The sequence below is a fragment of the Vanessa atalanta genome, chromosome Z (genome assembly GCF_905147765.1).
Source record: "Vanessa atalanta chromosome Z, ilVanAtal1.2, whole genome shotgun sequence".
Lineage (NCBI taxonomy): Eukaryota > Metazoa > Arthropoda > Insecta > Lepidoptera > Nymphalidae > Vanessa > Vanessa atalanta.
In genome coordinates, this window is record NC_061902.1 from 12,302,069 (window position 1) to 12,317,105 (window position 15,037).

The 15,037-nt window shown below is 32.8% G+C and overlaps 1 protein-coding gene across 2 annotated transcripts in view; it reads right to left on the reverse strand.

Moving 5' to 3' along the window:
- The window catches only part of LOC125075812 (vacuolar protein sorting-associated protein 13B), a 49,378-nt gene that overhangs the window by 30,408 nt on the left and 3,933 nt on the right, over positions 1-15,037 (reverse strand). For both annotated transcript variants that reach the window (XM_047687584.1, XM_047687583.1), the window contains exons 5-27: positions 14,618-14,802; positions 14,306-14,444; positions 13,495-13,694; positions 12,341-12,513; positions 11,091-11,273; positions 10,340-10,483; positions 9,581-9,768; positions 8,594-8,724; positions 8,124-8,337; positions 7,658-7,884; positions 6,856-6,987; positions 6,352-6,471; positions 6,173-6,230; positions 5,627-5,787; positions 4,718-4,794; positions 4,177-4,299; positions 3,727-3,926; positions 2,908-3,011; positions 2,515-2,789; positions 1,893-1,966; positions 1,796-1,817; positions 1,537-1,668; positions 883-1,004 (exon numbers count right to left, since the gene is read on the reverse strand). In XM_047687584.1, coding sequence (XP_047543540.1) covers positions 883-1,004; positions 1,537-1,668; positions 1,796-1,817; positions 1,893-1,966; positions 2,515-2,789; positions 2,908-3,011; positions 3,727-3,926; positions 4,177-4,299; positions 4,718-4,794; positions 5,627-5,787; positions 6,173-6,230; positions 6,352-6,471; positions 6,856-6,987; positions 7,658-7,884; positions 8,124-8,337; positions 8,594-8,724; positions 9,581-9,768; positions 10,340-10,483; positions 11,091-11,273; positions 12,341-12,513; positions 13,495-13,694; positions 14,306-14,444; positions 14,618-14,802 — 3,384 coding nt within the window. The remainder of the gene's footprint in view (positions 1-882; positions 1,005-1,536; positions 1,669-1,795; positions 1,818-1,892; positions 1,967-2,514; positions 2,790-2,907; positions 3,012-3,726; positions 3,927-4,176; positions 4,300-4,717; positions 4,795-5,626; positions 5,788-6,172; positions 6,231-6,351; positions 6,472-6,855; positions 6,988-7,657; positions 7,885-8,123; positions 8,338-8,593; positions 8,725-9,580; positions 9,769-10,339; positions 10,484-11,090; positions 11,274-12,340; positions 12,514-13,494; positions 13,695-14,305; positions 14,445-14,617; positions 14,803-15,037) is intronic.

The window sequence follows — 15,037 nt, forward strand, 5'->3', positions numbered from 1 at the left end:
AAAAATAACCCTTTTTATCATATATTATATTTATTGGTAACGATTAGAACCTACTAACCTACTCGGTAAGCTGTTATCAAAAAAATATAAGTTTTTATATTTTTTGTCCAATGATGATTTTCATAACTGATGTTAATCAAGACCAAACTGTATATTCGAACACAATATAAAAACCTTAAAATTAATTATGGGCTTTTTATCAGTTTTGAAGACAAAAGACAAAGCACTAATTGTTTTCGTTTTAATTTAAACTTACTACTGAATACTTATATAAAATGTGAAACGTTGTATTTAAGTTAGGCTTCTATTTTATTTATTTCTATAGTCTATAAAATTAAGAATACAATAAACCTTTACCAAATTTAATAAAAAATAACAAATAATTAGTCCGCAAAATCAAATACGATATTTTATGTATTGTCAAAAATATACAATAATTATAATAACAAAAAAAAATGTTTTTGAAAACTGACTACAAAATGTTGCCAGCCTGTAAACTAAATACATAAATAGAATTTATACAATTTTTATAATAGTATTGCTCATATCTTATAGACTTTTACAGAAATGTAGTATTCCACCACCAACATCGTACAATGTATAATTTTAAATCAGTCAACTCAAGATATCAATCTGTACACATCCCACTGCTGAGCTAAGGTCTCCGCTGAGGTGTGATTTTAAGAAGATTTTGTGCTTATTCTACCACGCTATTACAATATCGCACGTGTGATTAAAAAATAGGATTTCTTTAAAAATGTAATTATAAAAATGTAAATTAATATTGGTTTATGATAAGACTCATTATTCTAAAATACAATGTAGGAATGCTATTTACACACCTGTCTAAGAAGCTAAAATATTTCACTCAAGCTTACTTACCTTGTAAGTGATCTCTTTGTGCTCCCAAATGAAGACACTCTTGGTTTAACTGTCACAGGTGGTCTACGAAGCAGTGACATTATATGGGCGAAGCAGTGCATTGCAATGGCCACGGTTTGAACCTAAAATGTTATAGTCATGTCTTACGGATTGCCTAATGATGAATACATATATAAGAACTTTCTATTATATACAAAATAAGCATAAAGGTACATGCAGCTTCCGTGACAAGGAACTCGCTGGCATAATTTTACGGAATATAAAGTTGGCCTGAATAATGTATACGATGTATAATGTATATGATGTACTTAATAAGATAATTTTATAGGATAGTTTTCTATGGGATTTTGTTTCGTTATTTTTGCTGTAGTAATTGATGAATTATTTTATAAACGTTGCTTAGAAAGTTTTTAATTAAACACAGATATATCTCTTTCTAACATAATTGATTTGACATTCGAAAGAAGAAGATACAACATTGTTAAACTTATCGTTAATCACCCCCATAATTATTGTCTAGAAAAAAGTTGTAGGTAAAGTCGTTTCCGTGTAAAACCGACAATGATGTTATGATCTAGCCCAAATTAAAAACTTTTATAACTAGGGTGATGGTATTAGATAGGGAGATGATGTTATTAACGATATGAAACTCACCTGATCTTGTTCCAGCCTGACGATGATTGGAGGAGTGTCGGCGTGGAGGTGGACACCTAACGAGATGATTGGACCGGTTGTGACATTGGCGGGGTCTGGTGGTGAGTCCGGATTTGGCTCCGATGGTCCTGGCTGTTATAAAAAATAATAAACCTCATCAAAACTTTGTTATCAGTTCTAAATTAACACGTTACTCTAATACATTCAAACATAGAATAAACAAAACTTTAAAAAAATATAATAAAAAGATTTAGCTTACCTCGGGACTGAGTTTACCTCGCCTGCAAATTTAAAAAAAAGACGTTTAAATTAGTAAATAATCACCACTATATGCATTCATTTTAAACATTACTTACTTTGCCGGACCGCGAATAAATTCCTTCAAGGATGAAGGTTTGAAATCGGACCCCGTCATGAAGTACTTCGTCTTCTAAAACAATAATGATTGTATGTCTTATACGTCGAGGTTAAATTACTAGATAATATTTTATAGGGCATGTTATTATTTAATATGTTGTGAAACAAGAGTCAGAAAAATACAAAATAAAATCAGAAATGAAGTTTTTTGTGCATTCTGTTCCCGAATATAAATCAGATTTAAATATAACTTTGCGTTACGTTTTTACGTTTTACAGTATATATAGTACACGAACTGCGTGCATCCTTTTTGTGTGTCTTCAAATGTTTGGTATAAATACTAGCTTTCCTTGGGGTTCAAGTGGAGTGGAGTTACATTCGCATTAATAATAGTTAAATGTCTTAAACCAATCTTGAACTAGTAACATTTGGCAGGAAGTGTCACACTTACTACCACAAGAAAGTATGACTAAACGCGGCTATTGTTACTGTTCTCTATTCCAGGATTTTATCAATCTCAATTTAAATAAAGTATTATAGATCACTTGTAATTCAGATAAGAAGTTAAATAGACTGATCTTCTATCTACGTTACGTCGGACTATATATATTGTTCACTCACATCTTCATCCCGGTTGTGGTCGTGGCGTTTCGGTCTTGGGTCACTTTTCTTACCGGTCTTGATTATTAAGTTCTTAGTGACCACTGACACAGTGATACTCGTTGTATTGGATTCCAGCACGGTTTGCGGTACAAGCACCCGTGACGGTTTCAACTGAGACCGAAGTCCTGACATTGATTTTTCCCTTCCAGAACGTTCTGTTCCCGGTCTCACTTGTAATGTGTAGCAGGACATGTCAGTGACAAGCGCCTTCCAGGGAAATGAGTCGTCTTGAGCTGTATTAGAAATGAAATTTTATCTTATAAAATATATGTATCTATTTAATTTTAGCTTAAGAAAGAACAGAGTTGATATTCACTATAAAATATTGAATAAATAATATGGTGAACGTACCGTTAGTATCACGTCTCGGTCTATGGAACGTAGGACGGTCGAAGTTGATATTTGTCCAGCAATTTTGCGATTGTGGATTTGATTCCAGAAGTAAACGGCCAACGCTATGAGAATAATAATGGAGATATTGTTTTAGTAAATTTGAATCAAATATGAATATTACTGTATGAATTTCACTTAGTCAAATCAAATATAATAATATAATAGCAGTCTTTAGTTTAACAAAATGCTAGACGACCTTTCTTAGTGACAGTAGAACTGGTTAACTCTTAGCTTGGAAATAGGAATTTCCAAATTCTAATAGCTAATAAGGATATCTTTGGATGTCCAAAGAGATGCTTATTAGCATTCTTATACCATTAAACGTCTACATGATTTTATTTCTCTTTGTAATATTGTTCGCAATATACTTATCTAATCAAATCTTTACATATTTGTTAATCTTATTTTTTTTTTTGTGGTAATATATATAGCAGACCCATAACGCCGACTACTAAAATGTCTACTAAAATTAAATAAAGTAACTTGAGATTTCAGAACTTTATTTAAAAAGGAATTATATTATTTTTACACAATTTTCTCAAACCCCGATCATTTCACTGTTTTTATATGTTAACGACAATTAAAAGGTTATTTTTTATGAATATTTCGAGATGTAAAGTCGTAAACATTGGTGACGTTGGAGTAAAAAAAATTGTATGAATATAATTATTTGCTAAAGAAAGATTTTAAAGATTATACAATTCCATTCATAAGCCGATTAATATTCGTATTTATATTGTACGGTTAATCTTAAATCAACAACTTTTGAATACATACCTGATAACAAATACCCGATGCGCAGTGGTGACGTGTCGCTCCATAGCATCTCTAACCGTAACGCAGTCGAGTGAAGACACAGAGGTCGAAGATACGTATATCTGGATGAGGCCCACCTCGACGCCGACCAGCAGGCGTTTGAGTCGTTCGTGCAAATGTAACAAATTTACGCCTTTCCACCAAACGTCGGTCTCTTGGCTCTGGAATATATTTTCAGTGATAAACAAACATATAATTATGCTATAATTAGCTGCCTCGTTTCTGTATTATTTAGCTTGTACGGCTGCATATTTAGATATTTGAATGGACAGGCCGGGACAGGTTTGAATTCCAAGTAGGATCAACAATTGGGAAAATTCTTAACTCCCATGCTTCGGAAAGCACATAAACACCGTAACCAGTTATGTGAAATTATTATTTGTATATATATAAATTAATATATTCCAATACCTCTTGTGGAGGGTGTTTCGGTTCTTTCTTTTCACTTTTCTCACTGCTTGAATCCACGCTCTTCGTTCTCATATGAACTAGTTCTGCACCAGACCCCGAACGACTGGCACCTCGACCGCTTGACTGCAAAAAATTTCGTACCATTTTCAGACACATAAATGTTTAGACAGACGTCAGCTTCGCATGTAATTCAAATAGAGCTTTCAGTAAACGCGTTCCGATTTTATTTGACCCATGTTTTTTGATGAAAAAAAATTAAATAATTAAAAACATTTACAAGGTTGTAAACAGTTCAGGTTCAAAACGTTGCCAATTTTGTAGAAATTTAACTAGATTAACGAATGTAGAGGGGATTGCTGTGTAAAATGATCTTAGTTATAAAATTACTAACGATAAAACGTAACTTTATAAAAAAATCTCTTTATTTGGATCTGGATACAGTGTTAAGAAAATTCAATACGCTTGGATCATGCACGAATTATTTTAATGTTATCTGATTGATGTGAATTAATATGTAAAATGTAATTCTAAAACTACTCACAGGCGGTGTGACTCGTCTCCGAGACAAGTATTGTGAAGAAGAGGCATTTTTTAAACTTTGATTTTGGGGTATGGATTCTGTAAAGGTAAAATACATATGTATAACATAGAGGCACAGATTACATACAACATTGTAACATATTATGTGATCATGCTTTAATATTTAATATTGTTTTGTAAGGGTGTGAATATTTGGATCTCTATAAGTCGGATTATCTTTACTGGGCATGCGAAAACTACTGATATAAGTTTAATTATTGTTTAAAATGTGACTGAAACTAAACTATTAGTGTCTAGTTACTCCAATACATGTGGTACTCTAATGAGATCTAAACTCCCTTCATTTAATGAAAGTAGTAGCAGATACAATCCATTGCAAATGCTTAATAAAATGTTAAGGATTTGGATCATAGTGCTTCACTTCACGTAATATACTTATTTACATACTAGTTGTGCCCGCGACTTCGTGCGCGTTGTTTGTATTTAAGTTATTTGGATAGCGTGATTTTTTTTTTTTTTCTATATATATGATTCTAAAAAGTCCCGTCGAAATCGGTTCAGCCGTTCCAGTGATTAGCCGGTACAAATAGACAGACAGACAAAAATTGTACATTTTTTACAATTGTTTTGGTATATGTACCGTGTATACATACATATGCATTTAGCAAAAATGGGTTATTTTAATATTACAAATAGACACTCCAATTTTATTATATGTATAGATTAATGTAAGTAACCGCTGATTAAAACTAATATATCATATGATGTATTGTATAGAACAAAGTTTTAATAATAAAATAAAACTTGTAGCATATCTCCATCGGACGGATCTGTGTGTTAACAGTGAACCATCAATGTCGGTTTATTTTCCAAATTAACTAATATTAAAACTTTAATAATAAACATTTACCATTCTGCGGTATCGGTAACACTTTGGAGCGGTAGCTCATCCAGGTGACTAGCATAGGATCGATACTCAATGCGGTGGGCTTGACCGATATATTCAAATACTCGATTGCGTTAACGGCGTTGGGATCCATACAACATTGCCAACTTGCTTTTATGTATGGTCTGCAAAATATGATGTATAGACATATAATAGACTATAAAATATCATTCAAATATATACATTGGTAAATACGAATAGAATGTAGAAAAATATTAATAAATATAAATATTTATCATTTGGTTTTCAGTGTGCAATTTTTTTTCCTTAACAGGGCTTTATACCAGTATAGTCTCCAGTGCCTCTTTTAAAACATTTTACGGCAAGCGATTAAAATGTCTTCCGCCGTCGTGTCGGATTTATCCGACCCATGACCCATCGGATTATGAGTGAGAGAGAGGGATAATACATTGTACTTGATTTGCACCGATGGCAAGTCTCCAAAATCAGTCAGAAGGATATCGTCATACTAAAATTGCCACATTAAAGCCATATTGAAATTTAACTTACGTAGAAGTTGGAACTTCTGGTGCAGAAAGTAGCCACACTTGCTTTAATTCACCACCAACTAATTAAAGTATGAAAAAGTAATAGATTAATATCTCGTTTACGTTTTACAATTATTTAAGCGTTCACACATAGGCGTTTATATTCAATGTGTATTCCTAATTATAATATGATAAGCTTACCCGGAGATTGGATTGCGGTAGCTTTGATGGAGTTGAGCGTCATGAAGTGTGTAGTGATATTGGTCGTAACGAATCTGCGCAACAGTAGCTCTTCTAATGAGATGTTAACGGCAACATAATCTAAAAGAAATTTTAATAAATATTCAGGCCAATATATTGATACAAGTTATACATTCACGAATATTAGTAATAAAAGAATTATTATAAAAAATCATGGTTTTTTATTGGTAAACTAAGTTCTTCAGAGGACAATAAATATTATCGAGAAACAAGTAGGTAGTATAAGGACTATTTAGTATATTTTTCCGCGATCTTATTTTTATTCAGTTTAAGAATTTTAAATATTTATAATTTTAGTACACATTTAATATGACGCTTTGTAATAAGATAACATATATAAGTTTAATATATTTTTTTATGAAAAAAAAATATATATAAAGAAATTGACTTATAAGGTTCTATTACTTCATTTCAATTGAATAATTTATTAAAATATTAAGTTACCATCGTCATGTAGCGCATCGTTGACGACAGTGGTGTGACGTAAGTGATCTGTGTAATTGCCCTTAGAGAGCGACTGGGCCACTTGGTACGCTGCCTGTAAGCGAGCCGCCGATCCGCACACGTTCGCCTCTCCTGATCGTCAACAAGAACAATTGATGAGGTCAGGAATTATTGTTTATAGATTCGATATAAGTTTAAATATGACTATAAGTTTATACAGCATTCTAATATTTTAAATATAATTTTATCGTATTATTAATATTATTTTCACATCATACAGGATGGAACAAGTTCCAACAATGTTTTTTTTTTAATGTGTCTAGCAATGCCTCGTATATAATACTCCTATTTACCCCTCTTTTTAAGCTTAACACAAGTGGTGTTAGAAATGTACTATCATATAATTCGTGGAGATCTTGAATAAAATCTATATTAGTTATTATTAGATCGTAAAATAATGGATAGCTATGAGATATCAAAGGTCGATGAATTTATTTCGGAACTTTGGGCAAATATTGTATTTTGTTACAAAAGCCACATTAGCATTGTCGTACGTGACTATTTTCGTAACAACTTTACCACTCTTATTTTGTAAAGGAAAATTCATTAAAAAATACTATTTAAATTGATTAATGGAATTATCATGGAAAAAAACTATATATATATTTTTTAAAATAGGTAGCTCTTGACGCAGAATAACACAACTGGCGGTTCACCGCGTCATTTACAAGCTCGCACGCCTACTCAACGTTGCAGCTAAGACGCCGTGGTGCGAATAACAGGCCTTATAAGTATAACTTACTTATTCTCATGGTAATCCCAAAATGGATAATATCTTTATGCTCGAAGTACTTTTTATGTAGCAGCAAGTTTATCAAGAAGCGTACGCGTATCCTCGCGCACGGTCGCGGCGGCTCGTCGTTGAGGGTACAAACGCCAACTTGGATAGTTGATTCTATTGACGTATATAAACGAGATGCTCGGTTCAATGACCCGCTATCTTCAAGCTGGCATGCTGCTGAACATACCCTGAAGAAATATATTTGTTTAAGTTACGAGAAAGACAGATAGTAATGTAATTCTACCCACGACGATCATACCTACTTATATATTTCAAAATTATATATTCTAATAAAAATATTACAACAATAATTCTTGCTATATTGAAAAACTCATATTGATTTCGAAAATAGTTAATGTTTTCATATTAGTTAAAAAAATATAAGTGTAATAATCTTTATTTAAAAATAATTAATAGATTATTTTACCTGTGAGGGTAGAGAGGTGCAGTGACCGTGATCGATGTGGTTGGTATTTGCACATCAAGTATGAGTGGCGGTCGTACTGGAACTTCGGATTGCAAGTGGTTTGTTGGTATGAAGCGCACGCGAAAACCTGTTATGTCTATTTTAGCGTGTCTCAGTGGTAAGTTGTCTGTTAACGCGTCACATTCTTCAACAGTAAGTTTACGCATAGCGATTTCTGAAAATATTCAAAAGAAAAAAATGAAATTTGTAAGGTTGGATGAGAGTAGTTAAGAGAGATATAATCAATGTTTGAAGTTCCAGTATAATAAAATTTCGTCTGTGTCCATAAGATATAAAAAAAATGCCAATAAAAATGTTTGGAAAGTTCTACCGGTTCCTTCTTTTTCTTTGTTAATTAACGAGTATCTTAATTGATGAAGATCTTTAAAGTATATATATATATGTTAATATAATGTTTAAATATACATTACCTACTGGAGCCGGTAAAAGGACCCCGTCATAAAAACTTTTCACAAGTGCAACACGATGAAACAGTCCCGTTGACACATTGCATAACATTGGCCGAATTAACACTTTCATGGTGCACTCTTCCACCCAATCGCTAAAATGACGATTTATTGTATGATTACTATTTTTCTTTTTTTTTATGATATCGGTAGGCGAGCGAGCAAATGAGTCACCTTTATGGTAAGTGATCACCACCGCCCATAGACAATGGCGCTGTAGAAAATATTAACCATTCCTTACCAATCCTTCCTTGCTCTCACCAACCCTAGGAACTAAGATGTTATGTCCCTTGTGCCTATAGTTACACTGGAACACAACAATACTGAGAACTGCTAGGAATGTGTGTCACCATAAGGGTCTTACTAGAAGCAGAAAGTCGATATAATGAGGAAATCAAGAAGTTAACGAATGTTAGATTCAATATATTGAAACACAGTAGAAAGTCAGAGAATTTTAATGAATATACTCTTTCATTAAAAATTGTATTTGCGCTAAGCAATAGAACTTATTGCTTATATATCTCAACCTTATAATGCTATTGCCAATTTTTTTTTTTTTATGTAACAATGTTAACGTTTTTGCAACAAGATGAGAGAAAATGTTCATGATATGAGTGCCTAAATAATACAACAGGCGGATGGAGTGCGCGGAATACTGTAAATAATAATCTTCAAAGCAAAATAAAATTGTTGGTATTGCGAAACGAAAATAATAATAATTGCAGCAGCTTTGAAACAGAGATTGATAAAAATGATATCATTATCAATACTAATATTATAAACTCGTAACTCTGTCTGTATGTCTGTGACGCTTTAACGGTTAAGCCACTGAATCGAATTGGATAAAATTTGGTATGAACCAAGCTATGACTATTTTCATTTTGACTACGAAATATATATTAGTAATCTTTAACAAATACGAATTACTAGTAGTTAAATTTTTTTTTTTACCTGTACTGAAAGTCACTCGGTGGATTGTCATATGGATTCTCATATTCGTTGGCTGGCGACCTCTCATGACTATACTCTAAATAAAGAACTGGAGCCATCCTTATCCAAAATTGATCCATTTCCTCCTCTTCTGCTTTTGGTGCATCCTGGCGATTACCGACACCTAAGTTTTCGGCTTGTGCTTGTAACTAAAATCAAAAATATGAATTTAATCCTATTAATAAAAAATGTAATATTAAATAAGATTTACTTTAATTTGCCTATTAAATATTGCTGCACGTGATGACTTATCTAAGTTCAAATCTTTAATACTAACTTTTTTCAATAAACAGTGATATATTTCAAGCCTACTAGAGACTTCAAGACTTTAGGTATCGAGGCTTTGTCGAAGCCTGGACTAAGAAAAACAATTATTGGGTTTTTCTATCTATAAATCTACAGTTGGAATTAGGAAGATGATGACGTTACATTTTTGAGCGTCAGAAAGGACGTAAAACCGGTCGTCCTGAGCCTGATATATCTCCGTTCGAGTAAGAACGCCGTTCAATCGAACTATAGGAATAATGTTATAGTGAGAGGATCTATGTTTGAGCAAACACTTCTGCACTACTTACGACATTTTAGAAATAAAAATAAGATTTTACCAAAATCAATTATATCATTCATTTGTATGTAATAAAACTAACATAATATGAATCCCCTTTGAACAGTTTTTGTACTACTTTAATTACTCTCACTCTCTCATTATCTATTGCTTACCTCTTCAGTGTACTCTTCCACCTTCTCCTCAACCGCCTCAGTGGCCTCAGCGATTTGCTCATTTAACTCTTCATCCACCCAACTCCAGGGCTGTTCGTCTGGTTGTTCTATTTTACTCAAGAAAATTCTTGCCTCGTCGTGTACCTTCGAACGATATATGTCAATAAATATAAACTTACAACTTCTTATTAAAAATAGGTAAATCCACAGACAAATCGAGACACTAGTACTCGGATTAATATATTTCAAGATTTATATGTTAAAGTAGCAATAGTGCCCTCCTCCTGGGATTATAAGTATATGTGGATACTACCACGTGTCAATTATTTTACCACTGAGAGTCAATATTCTGTGTTTCTGAGTTTGATACAAAGTAAATGTAATGTCGTATGTTCGGCAGCAAGAAGAGGTTTCTATCTCTTACTGCAGTATCTATTGACGAAGTATCTATCTAGTATTGTATAGTAAGTATCTATCAGTATCTATCTATGAATGAAGGTACCAACATCATATACATAATTGTTTTATTTAATCGTTTCTAAAATAAATAATAACTATGCAAAACATTTCACTGACACCAAAGTAATTTGGATAATGTCAAAGTAGAGCTTGAGTGCAACATTTCTGACATATGATAATTTCACCTTCGTCACTATTATTGAGTACTGTATATTTTACAATAAAGGTATGTAGGCACCTAAAGAAGGTAAATAACTTTAAATAATAGATTACATGCGTTTAAATAACTTACATCGTTTATATCCGTGTGACCGCACACACACTTTCCGTGTCCGGCAAAGGTTATCGTGCGAGCTCCGCAGTTGAGGCGAAATAGAGTTGGCGAACAAATAAAACTCTTAATGACCGCATCCGTTGCGTTTAGTTCTAGAATACTACGTGCGCGCTTACGAACAGTGCCGTGGCGTTCTGCTACCTGCAAAGAAAAAAATAAAATGCAACTTAACACTGGGATCATTCCATCATCTTAAGATCAAGGATCGAAGATCGAGGTATAATGTTATTTTCAGGTCAACTTAGTTTGATATTTTTTTAGCATTAGCAGCCTGTAAATTTTCCCGATGCGGGGCTAAAGGCCTCATCTCCCTTTGAGGAGAAGGTTTGGAGCATATTCCACCGCGCTGCTCAAATGCCGGTTGGCGGAATACACATGTGGCAGAATTTCGTTGAAATTAGACACATGCAGGTTTCCTCACGATGTTTTCCTTCACCGTCGCGCACGAGATGAATTATAAACACAAATTAAGCACATGAAAATTCAGTGGTATCTGCCTGGGTTTGAACCCGAAATCATCAGTTAAGATGTACGCGTTCTAACCACTGGGCCATCTCGGCTCTTGTATGTATTTAAAATAATATATCATAATTTCGTTTGCAGAATTCCGCAAAATTATTCGAACTTTTTCTTTATTGCATTAATTGTAAGACACAGTATTGAATATTAATAATGATAAATAATTAAAGTATGCAATTGCGTAGAGAAAGTTAGGTGAGTTACAATTCTTATTTTAACGAATCACATAAACAGATACAGATGATCGATAGCATACTTTTTTATTTATTTTATAATTCAGCACCTTGTATTCAAAACTTGTTATATTAACTATTATTTTATTTTGTAAATAAAGTCAAAACAGGACTACACAAATAATTAAATGTATATTGTATTAAAAACTACAAGATAGTAATTAAATAATAAGAACTATACATACATTTTTGAATGAATAAATTATATATACTTTATTGTACACCACAAACTACAAGAAACACACAGAAAAAAAAGTAAAACAAAATTAGTAAAATAAAAAAATAAAAACCCAAAAAACAGTTTTTTTTTATATTCTTTCATTTTTATATTAAATATACATTGTAAAGCTTTATTTTTCGTTTCTATAAGCGTTTTCATTAGTGTGTCTTAATATTCATAAGAATTATTAATAATTAGATATTCATGTCATATTAATAATACATAAAAATACAAACCTTAAACAGCACGGAAATGATACCAAAGTGCGCAGTAAATGAGACTGGTACGGGAGTTGCAGGTGCTGGTGTCTCTTCGATGCCCGCATTATTCCAGACAGGCATCCATGACCAAGCCCAGTCCGACCAGCTGTCAGAATGAGTCGGTTCGGCTGAGTTGGATGATGTCGCATCTAGAAAGAATAAATCAACGGTATTGTGGAGTGACGTCAGAATCGTTACTATAAACTTCTATAAATATATAAACTACGATAATTGACAGTATAATCTGTTAGTAACCTAAGTATATTTCGTTACTATCAAAACTTGCCAGGGTAAGTTGACCAATTACTTTGACGACCTCGACGTGTGTACACCGGTTTTTATGGGTACGCCACTCCGAGGTCCCGGGTTCGATTCCCGGCCGATTCGATGTAGAAAAAGTTCATTAGTTTTATAATTTTGCTATCGTGGGTCTGGGTGTTTGTTGTACCGTCGTTGTTTCTGATTTTCCATAACACAAGTGCTTTAGCTATTTACATTGGGATCAGAGTAATGTGTGTGATGTTGTCTAATATTTATTTATTTATTATTTATATTTAGTGGTAATTCAAATCAAGTCAGCCAATTAAAATAGAGAGAGAGCTCATATTTCAATCCTGTATAATTTCATAACTGATGGACTTTTATATCGTTTGTATAAAAATCCATCAATTAGCTAACAAAAATAATGTAGCTTAGCTAACAAAAATAATTATATTTTTCGACATTACAATAACCATATGCACTGGCTTTTAACTGCGACTTCATGCGCGTTTTAATTTAACAAAAAGCCTAAGTTACTCATTTATACATCCGCTACCTGCCCTTGAAAATTATGTCAAAATCAAGTCGTTCCAAAGATTAGCCGGTACAAACCGACAAGCAGGCGGACAGGCAAAAATTGTACAAAATGTTATTTTGGTATATACACCGTGTATACATACATATGCATTTAGCAAAAAGCGGTTATTTTAATATTATAAACAGACACACCAATTCTATTATATGTATAGATAGTATACAGATTTATATGATCATTAATCTTATGTACACGTGTAAAATTGGGGCAATAGGAAGTAAAATACGTTGGATTCAAATAGGGAATGTTTATAAGTAATTTAGTAATCGCTTACGTATTGGGGCGGGTTGTATAGTCAATTGCTTAGGAATAGGTGAAGGCAAGTTCACTTCAAAGGGTGCTCTTTCCCTCAGCAATCGCAATAGAAGCACAAGTTGGTCTCCATTAAGTCCCCACGCCAGGCGGTTACATAGCAATTCGACGCACAAACTGCGAGCTCTACGAGTACTAGCTGATACAAGTCTTGTCAATACCCTAAAACAAAGTAAATTTGTCAAGGATAAGTGAGACACCATTTTTTTTATTTAAATAAATTAAGATATATAACTCCTTGATTCCTAGATAGAAAAAAGAATGAGCAATAGTAAAACTAACGAAAAGGTTTTTTTTTAATGTTTACAATATCGTAATTAGATATACTTTTAACTATAGGCACAGAGGACATAGCATGGTGCGTTGTAAGGAATCGTAAATTTTTTTTTAAGCGCCAATGTCTATGAGTAGCGACGGCCACATCCGATTATAAAAATGTCATAATTAATTTATAATTAATCAAAACTTTATGTTAAATTACAATGTAAATTTATATAAATCAATAAAAAATATCCATTCATAATAATAATTAAATATTACATATATAAACACTTATTTAACTGATTCACTCTTTACGCTTGGGAATTATATCACTTAAAATTCAAAGTATGTTTTATCATGACAACATACAAGTAAGTACTTTTTAATGTTTAGGGAAAGAAGTTTCCGATAAATGCATGATCTGGGGAAATTACAAAGATAACTTTTATATGCATAACACCAATACTTCTAGATATACATCACTGTCATATTGAACTATACAAACTAATTACCTTATATCCATTTGACAACGATACAAGAGTGGTTCATAAAAGAATCTGATCTTGCCATCAGAATCTGCCCTATCAAGACATAGAGTGAGATCATCAAGGCGGACTATCCTCCTAATGGCGGGTTGATTTTGATCTATATCTGTAAAATTTATAATTATTATAATACTTCGTATTAAACAAACAATTAATAAATAATTAAAGTAATGCAAATTATGATAAAAGATTTAAGGAAAACAACTAAATTCGTCAAAACTTTGCTATTGAAATCAATTGGAAATGAAAACGAATATTATATTTGGTTTGATAACGTACCTGCAAATGCCGGCTCCCAATTAACCCCCACGCTGTCAATTGAGAGCCTCTTCACATTCAAGGAGAGCACAATGTCATCATGGACATATTTTACGATCAATGAGTTCACCCGCACAGCAATATTGCTCACAATGCGGCGTACCAGTGCCTGCATGTATCCTGGCGGCGTATCTACCACTTGAGCCCTCATAAATAAAAAAAATACAGTTAAAAAATCTTGATTGGTGATTCACTTATTTTTAATTAATTATATAAAATATAATAAGTAGTATTAGTAATTGTTACATATTCATTATTAAGATCTCACGCCCTTCATGTTACATTCTCATTAGCAGCCTGTAAATTTTCCACTGCTGGGCTAAGGCCTCCTCAATCTAAGGAGAAGATTTGGAGCATATTCCACCGCGCGGTTTAGTGGAA